This window comes from Rattus norvegicus, chromosome 2 (genome assembly GCF_036323735.1).
Source record: "Rattus norvegicus strain BN/NHsdMcwi chromosome 2, GRCr8, whole genome shotgun sequence".
NCBI classification, from domain to species: Eukaryota; Metazoa; Chordata; class Mammalia; order Rodentia; family Muridae; genus Rattus; species Rattus norvegicus.
Genome location: NC_086020.1, coordinates 54286608 through 54307842, shown reverse-complemented (window position 1 = coordinate 54307842; position 21235 = coordinate 54286608). Strand labels below are relative to the sequence as shown.

General features: G+C 42.0%; 1 protein-coding gene across 9 annotated transcripts in view; it reads left to right on the top strand.

The window, feature by feature from the left end:
• Ghr (growth hormone receptor) overlaps nucleotides 1–21235 on the top strand; it is a 263530-nt gene that overhangs the window by 224753 nt on the left and 17542 nt on the right. For all 9 annotated transcript variants that reach the window (XM_008760754.3, XM_063281321.1, XM_039101770.2 and 6 more), the window contains exons 4-5: nucleotides 3283–3412; nucleotides 9303–9475. In XM_008760754.3, the coding sequence (XP_008758976.1) occupies nucleotides 3283–3412; nucleotides 9303–9475 (303 nt within the window). The remainder of the gene's footprint in view (nucleotides 1–3282; nucleotides 3413–9302; nucleotides 9476–21235) is intronic.

The window sequence follows — 21235 nt, the reverse complement described above, 5'->3', positions numbered from 1 at the left end:
CAAATCAAAACCAGGACCACCAGCCCAGGGAAAGCCCCACCCACAATGGTCTGGACCCTCCCCCATCAACTGCTAATTAAGAAAATACCTTACAGCCTGGTCTTATGGAATTCTTTTCTTTTTTTTTTCTTTTTTTTTTCTTTTTTTTTTCTTTTTTTTTTATTAACTTGAGTATTTCCTATTCACATTTCGAATGTTATTCCCTTTCCTGGTTTCCGGGCCAACATCCCCCTAACCCCCCTCCCCTTCTACATGGGTGTTCCCCTCCCCATCCTCCCATTATGGCCCTCCCCACAACAATCAAGTTCACTGGGGGTTCAGTCTTAGCAGGACCAAGGGCTTCCCCTTCCACTGGTGCTCTTACTAGGCTATTCATTGCTACCTATGAGGTTAGAGTCCAGGGTCAGTCCATGTATAGTCTTTGTGTAGTGGCTTAGTCCCTGGAAGCTCTGGTTGCTTGGCATTGTTGTTCATATGGGGTCTCGAGCCCCTTCAAGCTCTTCCAGTTCTTTCTCTGATTCCTTCAACGGGTGTCCCGTTCTCAGTTCAGTGGTTTGCTGCTGGCATTTGCCTCTGTATTTGCTGTATTCTGGCTGTGCCTCTCAGGAGAGATCTACATCCAGCTCCTGTCAGCCTGCCCTTCTTTGCTTCATCCATCTTGTCTAATTGGGTGGCTATATATGTATGGGCCACATGTGGGGCAGGCTCTGAATGGGTGTTCCTTCTGTCTCTGTTTTAATCTTTGCCTCCCTATTCCCTGCCAAGGGTATTCTTGTTCCCCTTTTAAAGAAGGAGTGAAGCATTCACATTTTGATCATCCGTCTTGAGTTTCATGTGTTCTACGCATCTAGGGTAATTCAAGCATTTGGACTAATAGCCACTTATCAATGAGTGCATACCATGTGTGTTTTTCTGTGATTGGGTTACCTCACTCAGGATGCTATTTTCTAGTTCCAACCATTTGCCTATGAATTTCATAAAGTCATTGTTTTTGATAGCTGAGTAATATTCCATTGTGTAGATGTACCACATTTTCTGTAACCATTCCTCTGTTGAAGGGCATCTGGGATCTTTCCAGCTTCTGGCTATTATAAATAAGGCTGCTATGAACATAGTGGAGCACGTGTCTTTTTTATATGTTGGGACATCTTGGGTATATTTTCTTAATTGAAGTTCTCTTCTTTCAGATAACTCTACCTTGCGACAAGTTGATATAAAACTATCCAGCACATATGTACATAGTGCAATCTCATTTTGCTCATCCCCTGCCCACTCTCTTCTATGCTATCCTAGCCCCTGTCAACTCTGCTCTGCCTTACAAGTGCCTTTCTCACATTCCTGTAAGAATCTGTTTTCGTTTTGTGATCTGTTGAGTTTTACCAAGGCCATCTGTGTGACCAGGTTTAGAAATATCTATCAGAGCCTGGTGGGCTGACTCATAAGTACATAGCTGAAGATTATGACTGCCCTTGCCTCTGAATCTAACAGTAGTCAATAGTTCCTGAGGGATAGGATAGGGTAGGACCTCATAAGTCCCTCTGTGGTCCAGGATGACTGATGGCAGGCCCAGTTTTGTGCAGGCTCAGTGGTGGAAACTTCATCTACTGGAAAATGATAATGTCAATGACTATGTCATGCCCAGAAGATAACATTGTTCATCCATTCTATCTTCTGGCTTTAAATTCTTTCTGCCCCCTCTTCCACATTATCCCCTAAACCTTAGAAATGATTCTATAAATGTCCTATTCAGGGTTTGGCAGTCAACTACCATTCACTCTCAGCACCAGAAGCGGTCATAAGTCTTGGCATTCACTACTATCCATTGCAAAAAGAAGTTTAAGATTAAAGCTAAGAGTAACATTACTCTATGGGCATAAACACAAATATTCAGAAGGTAATTTGGCAGCCTACCAGTTTAGCTACAATAGAAAGGCCTAAGCCATCCTCGGTCATAGGATTTTGATTGGGTATGAATTCGTTCCCATAAAGTGAGTCTCAAACCTAGAGAGCATCTGATCACTTCCTGACTGTCATGCCAATATCACAACAGTGGGTTCGTCTTGCCTAACAGGTGTTGAGGTTCATAGAGTTCATAGCTGGTTAAGACTGTTGACGCCTTCTCTCACACAGCAACAAGTATAGCACTTTCTAAAATTAAAAAAGATAGCCAACAGAGTGGAAGCCTGAGCTCAATTCCAGCTTTCAAATTCCTCAACATTTCATGTGTTACATGCTTGGAACCCTTGTCTTTTGTTTCTCTTCTTACTCCTTTTAAAATATCCATGCACGTGTACAGTGTAGCCCTCCAGGCGTCTAGCTCCTCCTGCCCCTGCGTCAACTTGTCTTCCGTCTCTCTCCCAAGGTCATATCTTAGAACCTTCGTGTTTAAAATGAAAACTTTGCGATCTGAGGAGATGGCCAACTAGTTAAAACATGAGATATGAAGTCCAGAGTTTGGATCCCCAGCATACACATAAAACTCAGACCTGTGGTACATATAATTAATCCTGGTGCTGGGAGGCAGACAAGCGGATTCCCGGGACTTACTGGTCAGTCGACCTGCCTGAATGGCAAGCTCCTTATTCAGTGAGAGACCCTATCTAAAACATGAGTTAAGAACCAGAAAGGAAGGCAACCTCTGGCCTACACACACACACACACACACACACACACACACACACACACACACACACACATGCATACATGATACTGAACACACTCTTATGTATATGTACGTACAAAGCCTCCAAAGAAGAAATGCAGATGAGAACCAATGCTCTTAAAGACATCTTCAGTTCCAACACTCATTTGTGGGAGTTAATCTAGGGGACAAAGTTTGACCTCTCTTTTGAATTGCAACATTCTTTTCTGGGATGCTATATATAGATGTTAAACAATACCACCTTTAGGTTGAAGCATTATTCCTTAGGACCTTTTCTGCTCTCTACCTGTTATCACACCTCTAGTCCTACACATGCCCTTCAAATGAACTACCTGCCCCCATATCCTTCCCACTAGCTCTGGGTCTTAAACAGGCCCTAAGGAATAATACAGGAAATGAAGCCATGACTCTTTGGCTTCAGAATCGATGACTGACAATAGCAAGGAATAGATGGTGAGATGGTGAGCCAGGAAAACAGCTTCTCCAAATGTTAGCATCACCTCCCAGAGAGACTGGCTTTATCTCTGTAGTTCCTGCTTTACATACTTCAACAATATGTTTCATGGGAATGTCACATGACCCTCCTGATTCCAAGTATCCCTTCTCTCCTTTTCCTGCAGGTTCCTCTGGAAAGCCTCGATTCACCAAGTGTCGTTCCCCTGAACTGGAGACCTTTTCATGCTACTGGACAGAAGGGGATGATCATAATTTAAAGGTCCCGGGATCTATTCAGCTATACTATGCTAGAAGGTGAAGGCTTCGAGCCCCCTCTGACTTTTTCCTCTACTGATTTGTCCGTGCTGATTGTGTGGAGAGTTTGGAATTCTGAGTGAGAGCATGTGTGCATATGTGGGTGTGGGCAGAGGCCTGAGTGATGTTTGAGCTGAGGCCTCAGGGACCTCTCTCAGGCAGTGTGCTAAATTGGGGAAAAGAAATGAGTGAGAAAAACTGTGTATGTATATAAGGGAAAGACACTGGAGGCAAAGAAAATTGCAGGTGCAATGTCGCGGTGGCCATGTTGACCTGTTTGAGAATCAGAAGAGCCTGTATAGGTGGTATGAGACTGAAACGTGGGACAGTGACATGTGAAGGAGGCTACTCAGGGGGCTACTCAGAGACTGTACCAATGCTTATAACCAGGGAAGACCACTGAATCTTACTTTGTTTTTCAAACAATGTGTTTTAAGAGCGTCCATTACTTGGTTTCTCTATAAGAATAGGCCTATGTCTTAAATTAATTAATTACCTGAGGGAGGGAACTTGCTCTTGCATTTTTATCCATGTCATCTGGAATGACACTCGGTGAGGAAAACAAACATCTGGAAACACGGTTCTCACCTAGTCATTAAGATTCATTCCCCGGCCATGTCCTCATTTCCTCTCCCTCTACTGTTACTGTGCAGTATTAGCATAATATATGGGATACTCTGTGATATTTTAATACATCCATATGACACATAATTCTCAAACCAGGACAATTGGTGTATCCAATTGGCATTCACCATTTCTTTGTGCCAGGGCTATCCAAAATCCTCTCTTCTAGATACTTTGAAATACATAATCATTGTCAACTATTATTACCCTACTGTGCTGTAGAACAAAACTTCACCTTTTAAAATGGTAAACACTTTCTTGTCTTTCTTTCCTACACAAACCTCCAGGGAAGGCCAACAACCAGCTGCATGGTTAGTGGGGACCTTTTGTCTTAGACTCTCATCCAAGGATCTGAGAATTATGTGTTCCACTTCATAGATGGTAGGGAAGGGAAGGAAGATGTGAGGGCAGTTAGTCTGAGCTAGCTTCCTTCAGTATGTCCTGGCTTCAGTACTTGCTCACCAAGTAACAGCCAGCAAATTAGTTAAGCTAAGCTTCCTCATTTCTAGGAGTAATATAATAGACTTATTAAGAGGATTTTTGTTAGAAAAATTCCTGACACAGTGCATTCTGCATAGTAAGTACACAGTTAATCAATCCATCAATAAGCAGAATTTTCTTAGTATATGATAATAATTTAAAACAATAATGATGTAGGATCCAGATTCCTGAGCTATAAAAAGTAATTCCTTACTATTTATGGTTACTAGTAGACTATAAGAACTTTCTAATTCCTGCCTAGGTGTTTAATTTACAGACAACAAAAACTTTAAGTGAACAACAAAGACTGGCCCTATGCACCTTCTAAATAGGAATGACATCACAGACATATAGCCCCGGCCAAAGTCACACAGAAATGAGTTAGATTGGCACCAAACAACACTTATTTATCTTGAGGTTGATACTGTAAAGAATTATGGGCCAATAAAGTAGAGGCAGGCAGACAAACAGACAGACAGATATTCACTAAGATGCAAAGCTAAGGAGTTTAGGAACACTTTCGAATATGTATGAATTGATTCTGTTCTTTCCAAAATGAAAAGAGAGAGAAACTCCCTAGATGCCATCTTGCTTCAGTAGCTCAGACAAGTTAGAGCCATCAAAACAAATGAGAGGGGATGTTTTGTTTTTGTTTTTGTTTTTCTGGTCGTTTTTTAAGTTTTTTTTTTCCAAGATTTGTTTTTTTATTTTATGTATAAGTACAACTCTTGCTGTCTTCAGACACACCAGAAGAGGACATCAGATCCCATTACAGATGGTTGTGAGCCACCTGTGGTTGCTGGGAATTGAACTCAGGACCTCTGGAAGAGCAGTCAGTGCTCTTAACCGCTGAGCCATCTCTCCAGCCCGAGAGTTTTTCAATACAGGCACCATTGACCAAACCAATCCAAGGAGCACTGGGATGATACCTTGAACCAGTTCCACTCCAGGAAAATGATTTTTCCACCCTCCTAGCAGTCGCCTAGCCTAGCTGTGAGGCAAAGGAAAAATCCAGAGACACAAAGCCCTCACAAACATCCTTTTCTCTTACTTTCTTCTATCAGAGCCACAGTAACTGCGTCTCCTCCTCACATCCCAATTTTCCCAGCACCCCCAGTCTACACTCACCCTGGGAACTAACAAGAAGTCTGCTGCAAGTGTGACCAGGGGGAAAAGAAAATCTCAGACATATGCAAAAGACCATCCCATTTTAGCCCTAGTGGAACCTAGGCTCCCAGGAGAAAAATATTCCCACCTCCCTAAATACCATGAACACAAGCAAATTCATGACCAAGTGCCAAACCAAACTCCCCAAATCAGAAGTTTGTGTTTTCTCTACAAAAAAACATAAATACTTTGAATACTCTAGCCAAACCCACAAAAACCCTCAGCCCTGTTTGTCTGAGAATCGAGTGTAAAATCAAGGGTTCGTCTATCAGAATGGGGCTGTACTGATGGGCTCTCAGCGCCCACTTACACAGCGGCAAAGGCACAGAGGGGGACTTCCCACTCTTGTTAGTGCTTCTGAGAGTTCATTCCTAGGCAACTCCTAAAACTGTAGAAATCATGCCTCTCATCCCTCACCCACAACACGACAGCAGACTTTAATCCAACACTTAGAGTCTGTGGAGGCAGAGAGAACCAGAAGATGTGGTAGTGTGGCTGGGCTGTTCTTGGAATCCAAAGCGTACATGAATCTAAGCAGGTTGGGCTGTCAACACGACAGAAGAGCACAGGCCTGCGTGTGTTCTCCTTGGATCCCAATCTTAGCCAGGTAAGCTGGCCCAGGAGATGGCACAGCTTAAGAAAGCAGCTGATTCAGAGCAGTCTCTGAAGCCCTGTGATGGAGATCCTGCCAAATCCAGCCTCCACACTTGAAGGCAACTGGGCTTGAATGCAAAGCAGAGCTATGGCAGAAAGAGAATCTGCAGAGTGGTGGAGCTTTGGGAAAGGCTTCCTGGGAGCGAACTGAACCACATCAACATCAGCCTCACTGTTTCACTCTTCTTACCATTTATTTTAACATATATATATCGTATTGAGACCTGGTTCGTTTGGGCATAGGGTGATGACTAATCTGTCTCCTTTTTGTTAGAGGAGGTTGATTGGTTATGTCCATCCCTGAAGTTTATGCCAGACAGAGGTGCGTTGTATGTATGGTCGATGGGTTTAGGGGACTCAGCGGCTCTTGATAGAAGGAGCCGGTCATGGTGGTTAACAATTGGCATCCCTTAGTTGGAATTATTTAATGTTTGTAGGCCTGGAATCTGGTTTTATTTTTATGACTTCTCTGTTCTTTATTTTTACTCCAATCCAAACCTTTAGAGAGAAACACTGCTTTTACTATTTTTAATGAAATCTCTTATGGTCTTTATTCCTGCCACAAGGTTGTCTTGTGGCAAATCAAAAGAACTTCATTTTGAGAACTCAGAGGAAGGAGAAAGTAGCTTCCTTAGATCATCTTATGTCTTGTATAGAACACAGGGAAGACAGGTGATTTCATGAGGTTATTTGGGTTTTAACTGAGATTTACTAACTTAAGATATCCATTTTAGCCAGGTATGGTGGTAAGCATTTAGTCCCAGCACTCGGAAGGCAGAAGTAAGTAGATCTCTGAGTTCAAGGCCAGCCTGATCCACAAAGCAAGTTTCAGAACAATTAGGACTACACAGAGAAATCATGTCTCCAAAACCATAACAGAGAGAGAGAAAGAGAGAGAGAGAGAGAGAGAGAGAGAGAGAGAGAGAGAGAGAGAGAGAAGAGAGAGAAATCTGAGCTTGATTAAGAGTGGAGCTGATGGATTTAGAAATCCTAACCCAGGTTTTACACACAAGCCCTGAGGAGCAGAGCTACTTACATTGCCAAATGTCAGAAAACCTAGCAGACACTGTGAAGCACAGTAGAACCTGGTGGTTCCTTATAATAGTCACAGACCTAGCTACCCTGAACCTTTGCACCGTCTCAAGTTGTACTTTGTAAAACTGATACAATTATTTATGTAAGGTACATTTAATATCTTCCCTGGTATTGCTGAATGCCCAATATTCTGGACAATTTTGGTAGAACTTTTGAATTCACACTTAGCTTGAATGTCAAATGAAACAAAAATGCTACCATTCAGTGAGTGGCCTATCTCTGACCATTCACTGTCACACTGCAATTCACAAGCATGCACAAACACACTTCACCTTTCCCTTTGCTTTTCTCCACTTACTTTCCCTGTAATAGAAGAATCTCCCAAGGATTTAAGAACCTCAACCAGAATTTAAGCAACAGTTCACTGCCGTCTCCGATTCTGAATCCTCTCCTGTTTTAATCACAAGTGTGTTCAATCAGCTGTCGGGCAGCTGTCTCAATGGCCCCTGGTTCTATACAAGTCCCGAGTACCAAATAACCAGCCTGAGAAGCAGCTGTTGAGAAGGAAATGTAAATTCGGCTGACTTCAGTGATTGTCATTCCTTCTGCCCTCCCCGAAGCCTGTGTTCTTACTGCCCAGTGCTGCCAGCACAACCCGACAGTGGGAAACTCTCAAACATCCATATGGCTTGCCAGACCCAGCCCCTGTGACTGCACAGAGTCATTTCCTGTCACTCTGTGTGTGTGTGTGTGTGTGTGTGTGTGTGTGTGTCTGTGTACGCGCGCGCACCTTTCTGTCTGTCCATCTGTCTTACATGTACATGTTCATATGTGTGCACAGATGTGTGTTTGTATATGTTCATGTAAGTACATGTTTGTGCACAGATGTATGTTTAGATGTGTGTGGTCTAGAAGGCCGAGGATGTCTGATGTCTTCTTTTATTGATTGCCACCTCTTAATTTCTAAGATAGAGACTCTCAATGAACCTAGAGCCTTGCCCCACCGGCTAGCCTGGCTGGCTAAGCAAGCCGGAGGGGTACTCCTGTTTACCTCCCAAACACTGGGATTCCATGTGCACTCACCCAGCCTTCTCATGGATTCTTGGGATCAAATTCAGGTCCCCATGTTTGCACAGCATACATTTTACTGACTGAAGCATCTAGCAGGCCCCTATTTTAGCCTTCTTTCTTAACCAAAGGTACCATGCATGGCTTTTTATCCTCCTCAACAATAACCCTCCTCTCACCTGAACCAGGCTAGTAAATAAAACAGAGAGAGAATGAATTATCCCACCTGTGTTTATCACTCATCACATGGGAGAAACAAATTAAAGGAGGAAGGGTTTACTTTACCCCATGTCACAGAGGGCTCAGTCCATGGCAGCCTGAATATGCTGCTATGGGCCTGTGGAAGGCAGAAAATAGCAGTGGTAGTCACATGTGCAAATCTGGCTACTCAGTTTATACTGTCAAGGAAGAAGAGAGCCCGTCAGGGGGAGGGGCTAGGAAGGAGATAACACTTCCCAAAGTCACATCCTCAGTGCCCTGCTTCCTCCAGTCAGCCTGCCTTCTGTTTTCTACCACTCCCAATAATGCCATCAAATTATGGTTCCATCAATGGTTAATCCAGTAACTGGGTCACTGAGGAATTATTGGGTCTACCAGCTGGGAACTCACAGCACATACACTCAATAAACAGATGTTTTTATTTTAGGCAGAAGTACCAATAAGCTCCTGACAATATTCGGATTCTAATAACACTGTCTATAGATGTGATGTTTGTAAGGAATGGTACTACTGAAATGTTAATTTTTATGTTGTAAGATATTTGTGTCTTAGCTTACTGGATCTGGCTGCCGGATACCTTACTTTGACTAAAGCTATGGCATATTTTGTGGAATGATTAATCTTTTTTTACCCTCCATATCAGAATTGCTCATGAATGGACCCCGGAATGGAAAGAATGCCCTGATTATGTCTCTGCTGGAGCAAACAGCTGTTACTTCAACTCATCGTATACCTCCATTTGGATACCCTACTGCATTAAGCTTACTACAAATGGTGATTTGTTGGACGAAAAGTGTTTCACTGTTGATGAAATAGGTAAGCCGTGGATTTGTTTCACTTGACAGACTTTAGACTAAATATTAAGGAAGCCCCAACTTCCAAGTATAATCAAGTAGAAAGACTTTATGGTTCTAGGAATATGGAGTCTGTCTCACAGGGGTCTAAAGGAATATAGCCTAGAAAGACAGTCAACTTGATTCTAACTTAAGGAAGCCTGGCAATGGGACTAGAGAGCCACTCGGTGCCTAAGAGCATTGGATACTCTTCAAAGGACCCAGAATTGTTCCCTACCACCTACACAGCGACTACCAACCATCTTAAATGTAAGGGGATCTGACACCTTCTTCTGGTCTCCAAACACAAAACACACAGGCACACATGCAGACAAAATACCCATACAAATAAAATAAATAAACTTTCTAAGTTTAAAAAGTAGACACCTGGTACTAGATGTTATGAAGAAATGAATCAGGGGCTGAGAGATGACTCCAAAGTTAAGAGCACTGGCTGCTTTGCAGAAAGACCATCATCCAGATGGTGGTTCACGACTATCTGTAACTCGGTTGCAGGAACCTTCTAACCTCTGTGGTATCAGGTATGCACATGCTGCGCTTACATCCAATCAGGCAAAACAATAAAATCATAGCCTAGATTTTCTTGATCACAAAACGAAACAACTATAACAACAAAACAAAATTTACCAAGCAACCACAATCAGGTCAAAGTTGTGTTTATAGGACCTCAAACAAACATTGACGGAAACAAGTCAGAGAGCCATGCGGATGATTTATTTCCCATCCCATGGACGTAAAGAGGAACTGAAATAAGTATCCATAACTGGGATATCCATGTTTACAGCATAATTGTATAAACAGCAAAGGGCAGGGGAGCAACAAAGGATTTTCAGTAGCTGACCTGAGTGCTTTAAAGTCTATCCACAAGAGCCCATATTTTTCTCACATGAACTGTCCCTTCTCACAGACAAATGCTATTTCTTGGGCAGCAATAGCCTCAAAGATGATGGTGGGCTGGGGATGGGGAATGTGGCTGACGGCTGCAGACAGAAACCAGAAAAACCTGGGAGTCTACCTTCCAGAGAGAGGATCGAAAAAACCGTAAGAAGCAGAAAAAATCGTCTCCTGGGTTCCAGAGGCCACTTATTTAATAACTTCCTCCCAGCTGCAGAACTGAAGCCAGGAGAGGGAGAGGGTAGATCAGTTGTAAGGACACTGGTTTAAGATCCATGCTTTGTCCCCACCCCTATCTGGAGCAAGCCTTTATCTGTCTCTGACTGAGCTCCTTCACGCATGTTGACTATACATGATACAGTCAAGTAGCAGGATTGGGAAGTTCAAAACTAATTGCAGGACAATGTACCATAACACAGTATGGCAGGTCCTGGACTTGAGGTGTTTGGATGCCTAAAAACAAGGCAGTGGTCAAATGCATAAATGACCTGCTATCCCTGTAAGATGAAGAAAAACCAGCTGAATGGAACTGTAACAGTTCAGTTACCTCATAAAGTGTGAATGAGAGTTACCAAGAGTCACAGACCTAGAAACTACTCAGTTCTAATGGTTGCAAAAGAAAAGAAAAGTTTAAGGGCTCAACAGCAGTTGCATAGACCTAACAGCCCCTTGGGGAGGGAGGGGGGACTTGATCTCACTGCCAAAAGTTATATTTGCATGTATTTAAATAAGGAACTAACTAACCCAGAGAATTTATGTCTCATATAATGGTTGTAAGAGATAGGCTCTATTATAAACCCCATTAAACAGATAATGCCACTGAGACTCAGAACTGTTAAATGATGACATCAAGGTAAAATAAGATAGTACATTATGATTTTAACCTATCACCACTATGCTGTTAGTGTCTTAAAGAAACTGACTTAGCCATTTGTGGTGATAGATTGAAGTAGGGACAAACTATAGCCATTAGAAGACTGATAGTCACATTAAAATGACTAAAAGAGTCACAATAGTAGCACAGAGGAGGGAAGAAGAACTGGGTAAAAATTCAGTCTATGGTGACTCTGGTACATTCTGAGAAAAGACCCACAGTTGTCTCATGTACTGTATTGTCCTTCACAGGGCTGTCCTTTAGATTTAGATGAAATCATAAATTAGTTAGATGTTTGCCGTTCATTCAGTTCATTCAGCAAATATCATGTCCTTACCTTTGGGCCAGGCAGTGCTGCAAAAGAAAATGTCTACCCGGTAGTACTAAATCCCAGTAAGGGTGCAAAGGGCCAGTTCCACAGAGAAATGCACAGCAAGAGCACCAGGGTGTGGGAGAGGCTGCAGTATAGGGTCAAGTCACCTGGATTGGTTTCACTGATGATAGGTACAGCAGAGAAAAGAACACTCATGTTAGTTTCTGACAGAAAAGCATTTCAGAAGAAAGCAAAGGTGACCACTCGGAGATGTAAACACACCTTCTGTATGAATGAAGCAGAAGGCAGCAGAGGACCTGGACAGACTGGGGAGGGAGAGGGGTGGGAAGAGACAAGATTTGAGAGTCATTTTCAGGCTCTTATAATGGCTTCCCCTTGGAGCGAGATAGAAAAGCTAGGATGGTGATTGCTGTGATGCTCTAACTTAAAAGGTAAGAGGATACCGTTTCTGTGGGTTGTGTGGAGATTAAGACTGGAAGAAAAGGGACAAGATCTGAGGAAGGGAACAGGGAAGGGGCTAGCACAAGTGAAAAGGGATAATTGTATTTTCAAAGAGAAGCTGACAGAACATGTGGTCCTGACAAAAAGATAAGAGAATATGGATTTTATGTGGAGTAATTGGAAGGGTAAGATCACCACTGAGAAAGAGGAGCAGCTAGATGTTGGGAAGGAAGACCAGAAACTTTTTCTGCATATATTGTTTCAAGTTCTTTTAAATATTGAAGAGAAATCGTCAGCTAAGGCTTGTAGGCTTACAATTTCCAAAACATACCTTAATAAGTGTAGTTAAATGCTTTAACTTCTTTTTAGCCCATCACCCACCAGAAGTAGTAGAAAGGAAAGGTTACTAGGACAAAGGAGACTGGGGTGGGGGTGGGGTTTCCAATGCCCTCTTCTGGCCTCTGCAGGCATCAGTACACGTGAATATATGTGTACACTCAGATAAACACTCAAACACACAAAATAAAACATAAACTTAAAAGTATGAGGAAAGAGATTCTCATGGAGTTAGAAAGGGGATCATAAAAGAACAGGAGAGTATCTTGTGGGGGAAGGACAAAGAGAAGACAGTGGAACAGGAAAACAGAAGTAGAGACTATGTTCACGGAGGGAGGGAGCTAGCAAATGGAAGGCTCTAGGAAGGGAAGGAACCCAATGAAAGAGTGAGATGAATAAAAGCAATGTAAATTAATACGTACATGGGGAAATGTTATAATGTATGCACTACTTTCTATGCTAACTTTAAAAAGTTAATTGAAATGCAAATACACATTCAAAACTAGTCACTTAAAAAGTTAAGCTTGGGGAAGTCCCACACCCGCGGATCCTGGCCCACAGCAGCTCTCTGCTCCCAGACCCGGTGAGAGAGAGACCCAACCGCCTGGTCAGGTGGGCAGTCCTGAGGCTGCAGAGCGGAAGAGACCACCAACACTGCTCACCCCTGCCCACATCCCTGGCACAAGAGGAAACTGTATAAGGCCTCTGGGCTCCCGTGGGGGAGGGCCCATGAGCGGCAGGACCCCTGCCTGAGACACCACCGGAACCTGAAAGAAACAGACCAGATAAACAGTTCTCTGCACCCAAATCCCGTGGGAGGGAGAGCTAAACCTTCAGAGAGGCAGACAAGCCTGGGAAACCAGAAGAGACTGCTCCCTGCACACACATCTCGGACGCCAGGGGAAAAAGCCAAAGACCATCTGGAACCCTGGTGCACTGAAGCTCCCGGAAGGGGCTGCACAGGTCTTCCTGGTTGCTGCCGCTGCAGAGAGCCCCTGGGCAGCACCCCACGAGCGAACTTGAGCCTCAGGACCACAGGTAAGACCAAATTTTCTGCTGCAAGAAAGCTGCCTGGTGATATCAAGACACAGGCCCACAGGAACAGCTGAAGACCTGTAGAGAGGAAAAACTACACGCCCGAAAGCAGAACACTCTGTCCCCATAACTGACTGAAAGAAAGGAAAACAGGTCTACAGCACTCCTGACACACAGGCTTATAGGACAGTCTAGACACTGTCAGAAATAGCAGAACAAAGTAACACTAGAGATAATCTGATGGCTAGAGGCAAGCGCAGGAACCCAAGCAACAGAAAACAAGACTACATGCCATCATCGGAGCCCAATTCTCCCACCAAAACAAACATGGAATATCCAAACACACCAGAAAAGCAAGATCTACTTTCAAAATCATATTTGATCATGATGCTGGAGGACTTCAAGAAAGACATGAACACACTTAGGGAAACACAGGAAAACATTAATAAACAAGTAGAAGCCTACAGAGAGGAATCGAAAAAATCCCTGAAAGAATTCCAGGAAAACACAATCAAACAGTTGAAGGAATTAAAAATGGAAATAGAAGCAATCAAGAAAGAACACATGGAAACAACCCTGGATATAGAAAACCAAAAGAAGAGACAAGGAGCTGTAGATACAAGTTTTACCAACAGAATACAAGAGATGGAAGAGAGAATCTCAGGAGCAGAAGATTCCATAGAAATCATTGACTCAACTGTCAAAGATAATGTAAAGCAGAAAAAGCTACTGGTCCAAAACATACAGGAAATCCAGGACTCAATGAGAAGATCAAACTTAAGGATAATAGGTATAGAAGAGAGTGAAGACTCCCAGCTCAAAGGACCAGTAAATATCTTCAACAAAATCATAGAAGAAAACTTCCCTAACCTAAAAAAAGAGATACCCATAGACATACAAGAAGCCTACAGAACTCCAAATAGATTGGACCAGAAAAGAAACACCTCCCGTCACATAATTGTCAAAACACCAATCGCACAAAATAAAGAAAGAATATTAAAAGCAGTAAGGGAAAAAGGTCAAGTAACATATAAAGGGAGACCTATCAGAATCACACCGGACTTCTCGCCAGAAACTATGAAGGCCAGAAGATCCTGGACTGATGTCATAAAGACCCTAAGAGAACACAAATGTCAGCCCAGGTTACTGTATCCAGCAAAACTCTCAATTAACATTGATGGAGAAACCAAGATATTCCATGACAAAACCAAATTTACACAATATCTTTCTACAAATCCAGCACTACAAAGGATAATAAATGGTAAAGCCCAACATAAGGAGGCAAACTATACCCTAGAAGAAGCAAGAAACTGATTGTCTTGGCAACAAAACAAAGAGAATGAAAGCACACAAACATAACCTCACATCCAAATATGAATATAAAGGGAAACAATAATCACTATTCCTTAATATCTCTCAATATCAATGGCCTCAACTCCCCAATAAAAAGACATAGATTAACAAACTGGATACACAACGAGGACCCTGCATTCTGCTGCCTACAGGAAACACACCTCAGAGACAAAGACAGACACTACCTCAGAGTGAAAGGCTGGAAAACAACTTTCCAAGCAAATGGTCAGAAGAAGCAAGCTGGAGTAGCCATTCTAATATCAAATAAAATCAATTTCCAACTAAAAGTCATCAAAAAAGATAAGGAAGGACACTTCATATTCATCAAAGGAAAAATCCACCAAGATGAACTCTCAATCCTAAATATCTATGCCCCAAATACAAGGGCACCTACATACGTAAAAGAAACCTTACTAAAGCTCAAAACACACATTGCACCTCACACAATAATAGTGGGAGATTTCAACACCCCACTCTCATCAATGGACAGATCATGGAAACAGAAATTAAACAGTGATGTCGACAGACTAAGAGAAGTCATGAGCCTAATGGACTTAACGGATATTTATAGAACATTCTATCCTAAAGCAAAAGGATATACCTTCTTCTCAGCTCCTCATGGTACTTTCTCCAAAATTGACCATATAATTGGTCAAAAAACGGGCCTCAACAGGTACAGAAAGATAGAAATAATCCCATGCGTGCTATCGGACCACCACGGCCTAAAACTGGTCTTCAATAACAATAAGGGAAGAATGCCCACATATACGTGGAAATTGAACAATGCTCTACTCAATGATAACCTGGTCAAGGAAGAAATAAAGAAAGAAATTAAAAACTTTTTAGAATTTAATGAAAATGAAGATACAACATACTGAAACTTATGGGACACAATGAAAGCTGTGCTAAGAGGAAAACTCATAGCGCTGAGTGCCTGGAGAAAGAAACAGGAAAGAGCATATGTCAGCAGCTTGACAGCACACCTAAAAGCTCTAGAACAAAAAGAAGCAAATACACCCAGGAGGAGTAGAAGGCAGGAAATAATCAAACTCAGAGCTGAAATCAACCAAGTAGAAACAAAAAGGACCATAGAAAGAATCAACAGAACCAAAAGTTGGTTCTTTGAGAAAATCAACAAGATAGATAAACCCTTAGCCAGACTAACGAGAAGACACAGAGAGTGCGTCCAAATTAACAAAATCAGAAATGAAAAGGGAGACATAACTACAGATTCAGAGGAAATTCAAAAAATCATCAGATCTTACTATAAAAACCTATATTCAACAAAACTTGAAAATCTTCAGGAAATGGACAATTTCCTAGACAGATACCAGGTACCGAAGTTAAATCAGGAACAGATAAACCAGTTAAACAACCCCATAACTCCTAAGGAAATAGAAGCAGTCATTAAAGGTCTCCCAACAAAAAGAGCCCAGGTCCAGACGGGTTTAGTGCAGAATTCTATCAAACCTTCATAGAAGACCTCATACCAATATTATCCAAACTATTCCACAAAATTGAAACAGATGGAGCCCTACCGAATTCCTTCTACGAAGCCACAATTACTCTTATACCTAAACCACACAAAGACACAACAAAGAAAGAGAACTTCAGACCAATTTCCCTTATGAATATCGACGCAAAAATACTCAATAAAATACTGGCAAACCGAATTCAAGAGCACATCAAAACAATCATCCACCATGATCAAGTAGGCTTCATCCCAGGCATGCAGGGATGGTTTAATATACGGAAAACCATCAACGTGATCCATTATATAAACAAACTGAAAGAACAGAACCACATGATCATTTCATTAGATGCTGAGAAAGCATTTGACAAAATTCAATACCCCTTCATGATAAAAGTCCTGGAAAGAATAGGAATTCAAGGCCCATACCTAAACATAGTAAAAGCCTTATACAGCAAACCAGTTGCTAACATTAAACTAAATGGAGAGAAACTTGAAGCAATCCCACTAAAATCAGGGACTAGACAAGGCTGCCCACTCTCTCCCTACTTATTCAATATAGTTCTTGAAGTTCTAGCCAGAGCAATCAGACAACAAAAGGAGATCAAAGGGATACAGATCGGAAAAGAAGAGGTCAAAATATCACTATTTGCAGATGACATGATAGTATATTTAAGTGATCCCAAAAGTTCCACCAGAGAACTACTAAAGCTGATAAACAACTTCAGCAAAGTGGCTGGGTATAAAATTAACTCAAATAAATCAGTTGCCTTCCTCTATACAAAAGAGAAACAAGCCGAGAAAGAAATTAGGGAAACGACACCCTTCATAATAGACCCAAATAATATAAAGTACCTCGGTGTGACTTTAACAAAGCAAGTAAAAGATCTGTACAATAAGAACTTCAAGACACTGAGGAAAGAAATTGAAGAAGACCTCAGAAGATGGAAAGATCTCCCATGCTCATGGATTGGCAGGATTAATATAGTAAAAATGGCCATTTTACCAAAAGCAATCTACAGATTCAATGCAATCCCCATCAAAATACCAATCCAATTCTTCAAAGAGTTAGACAGAACAATTTGCAAATTCATCTGGAATAACAAAAAACCCAGGATAGCTAAAGCTATCCTCAACAATAAAAGGACTTCAGGGGGGATCACTATCCCTGAACTCAAGCAGTATTACAGAGCAATAGTGATAAAAACTGCATGGTATTGGTACAGAGACAGACAGATAGACCAATGGAATAGAATTGAAGACCCAGAAATGAACCCACACACCTATGGTCACTTGATTTTTGACAAAGGAGCCAAAACCATCCAATGGAAAAAAGATAGCATTTTCAGCAAATGGTGCTGGTTCAACTGGAGGGCAACATGTAGAAGAATGCAGATCGATCGATGCTTATCACCCTGTACAAAGCTTAAGTCCAAGTGGATCAAGGACCTCCACATCAAACCAGACACACTCAAACTAATAGAAGAAAAACTAGGGAAGCATCTGGAACACATGGACACTGGAAAAAATTTCCTGAACAAAACACCAATGACTTATGCTCTAAGATCAAGAATCGACAAATGGGATCTCATAAAACTGCAAAGCTTCTGTAAGGCAAAGGACACTGTGGTTAGGACAAAACGGCAACCAACAGATTGGGAAAAGATCTTTACCAATCCTACAACAGATAGAGGCCTTATATCCAAAATATACAAAGAACTCAAGAAGTTAGGCCACAGGGAAACAAATAACCCTATTAAAAAATGGGGTTCAGAGCTAAACAAAGAATTCACAGCTGAGGAATGCCGAACGGCTGAGAAACACCTAAAGAAATGTTCAACATCTTTAGTCATAAGGGAAATGCAAATCAAAACAACCCTGAGATTTCACCTCACACCAGTGCGATTGGCTAAGATCAAAAACTCAGGTGACAGCAGATGCTGGCGAGGATGTGGAGAAAGAGGAACACTCCTCCATTGTTGGTGGGATTGCAGACTGGTAAAACCATTCTGGAAATCAGTCTGGAGGTTCCTCAGAAAATTGGACATTGAACTGCCTGAGGATCCAGCTACACCTCTCTTGGGCATATACCCAAAAGATGCCTCAACATATAAAAGAGACACGTGCTCCACTATGTTCATCGCAGCCTTTTTTTAATAGCCAGAAGCTGGAAAGAACCCAGATGCCCTTCAACAGAGGAATGGATACAGAAAATGTGGTACATCTACACAATGGAATATTACTCAGCTATCAAAAACAACGACTTTATGAAATTCGTAGGCAAATGGTTGGAACTGGAAAATATCATCCTGAGTGAGCTAACCCAATCACAGAAAGACATACATGGTATGCACTCATTGATAAGTGGCTATTAGCCCAAATGCTTGAATTACCCTAGATCCCTAGAACAAAGGAAACTCAAGACGGATGATCAAAATGGGAATGCTTCACTCCTTCTTTAAATGAGGAAAAAGAATACCCTTGGCAGGGAAGGGAGAGGCAAAGATTAAAACAGAGACTTAAGGAACACCCATTCAGAGCCTGCCCCACATGTGGCCCATACATATACAGCCACCCAATTAGACAAGATGGATGAAGCAAAGAAGTGCAGACCGACAGGAGCCGGATGTAGATCGCTCCTGAGAGACACAGCCAGAATACAGCAAATACAGAGGCGAATGCCAGCAGCAAACCACTGAACTGAGAATAGGTCCCCTATTGAAGGAATCAGAGAAAGAACTGGAAGAGCTTGAAGGGGCTCGAGACCCCAAAAGTACAACAACGCCAAGCAACCAGAGCTTCCAGGGACTAAGCCACTACCTAAAGACTATCCATGGACTGACCCTGGACTCTGACCCCATAGGTACCAATGAATATCCTAGTAAGAGCACCAGTGCAAGGGGAAGCCCTGGGTCCTGCTAAGACTGAACCCCCAGTGAACTAGTCTATGGGGGGAGGGCGGCAATGGGGGGAGGGTTGGGAGGGGAACACCCATAAGGAAGGGGAGGGGGGAGGGGGATGTTTGCCCGGAAACCGGGAAAGGGAATAACACTCGAAATGCATATAAGTAATACTCAAGTTAATAAAAAATAAAAAAATAAAAAAAAAAGTTAAGCTTGTGGTTATTCCTCAGTTCTTAGCAAAGCCAGGACAAAGTAATACTGTTGTTGTATAGGACTATGTCACTTGAATACCCTTCAAGTTTAATTTCTGAAATGTATTCATGTGTATGTGTAATTAATATTTTTAAATAAGGAAAGTCTTTCTTATTTCTTAAAAAAAAGAAAGGTTTATGTGACAGTGGCTATAACATACCCTTCCATTATATGTATATGTGCCCATTCTGGATCAGTGCAAGAACTTCTCTTTGTGTTAATAAAAGCTCCTTATAAGTATGTATCCAACAGAAAATGTGGTACATCTACACAATGGAATATTACTCAGCTATCAAAAACAACGACTTTATGAAATTCGTAGGCAAATGGTTGGAACTGGAAAATATCATCCTGAGTGAGACCCACTCACAGAAAGACATACATGGTATGCACTCATTGATAAGTGGCTATTAGCCCAAATGCTTGAATTACCCTAGATCCCTAGAACAAAGGAAACTCAAGACGGATGATCAAAATGTGAATGCTTCACTCCTTCTTTAAATGAGGAAAAAGAATACCCTTGGCAGGGAAGGGAGAGGCAAAGATTAAAACAGAGACTGCAGGAACACCCATTCAGAGCCTGCCCCACAGGTGGCCCATACATATACAGCCACCCAATTAGACAAGATGGATGAAGCAAAGAAGTGCAGACCGACAGGAGCCGGATGTAGATCGCTCCTGAGAGACACAGCCAGAATACAGCAAATACAGAGGCGAATGCCAGCAGCAAACCACTGAACTGAGAATAGGTCCCCCGTTGAAGGAATCAGAGAAAGAACTGGAAGAGCTTGAAGGAGACCCCAAAAGTACAACAATGTCAAGCAACCAGAGCTTCCAGGGACTAAGCCACTACCTATAGACTATACATGGACTGACCCTGGACTCTGTCCCCATAGGTAGCAATGAATATCCTAGTAAGAGCACCAGTGGAAGGGGAAGCCCTGGGTCCTGCTAAGACTGAACCCCCAGTGAACTAGACTATGCGGGGAGGGTGGCAATGGGGGGAGGTTTGGGAGGGGAACACCCACAAGGAAGGGGAGGGGGGAGGGTGATGTCTGTCCGGAAACCGGGAAAGGGAATAACACTTGAAATGTATATAAGAAATACTCAAGATAATAAAAAAAAAATAAAAAAAAAATAAGTATGTATCCACCCTTATAAGTATGTATCTACTCTGGGTCAATGCAAAAGTTTCTCTCTTTGTCTCAAAAAAAAAAAGTTCCTTATAACATGTATTTGTAGGCTTCTCTCTGGTTAATTTGAGGAATCCAAATCTTCTAAGTAGCTATGTACATATGTTAAGAAATAAATTAAATTTTAATTCTGTATCTTCAAGTCATTTCAAAAGGCTTGGTAATAAGCCCTATCCAGCAACACTTTGCTTGAGACATGGCAAAATTTAGATATAAGCCCTAGCTTTGGAATCTACACTTATCTTTACCATCCTTTATGAAACTCTAGTCTTTATGGTCCTCATAAGAATCCAGAGATATATGTAAGAATAGAATGGGGATTACTGACAGAAACTGAGCAAAACGCAATTTCAAATTGCTCACTTTCAGTTAAGCAAATAGAGAAGGCACTGAATCATCACTAACTCAAGATAGCAGCATAATGCCTTCTTAGGATGGCTAGGAAGAAGGCAAAGCAGGGGCAGAGGGCTCGTGGGACTGAACTATAGTGACACAGAGATGTATAAGGCAAGGTCCTTTCTCAGATCACACACAGTTTGGAAGGGAAATCCTCTGCTTCCTGTAATGGGCCATATTTAAAAAGTGAAGTCTTCCTGATTCTCCTCTTCAGTTTTTGGTTTTTTTTTGTTTGTTTGT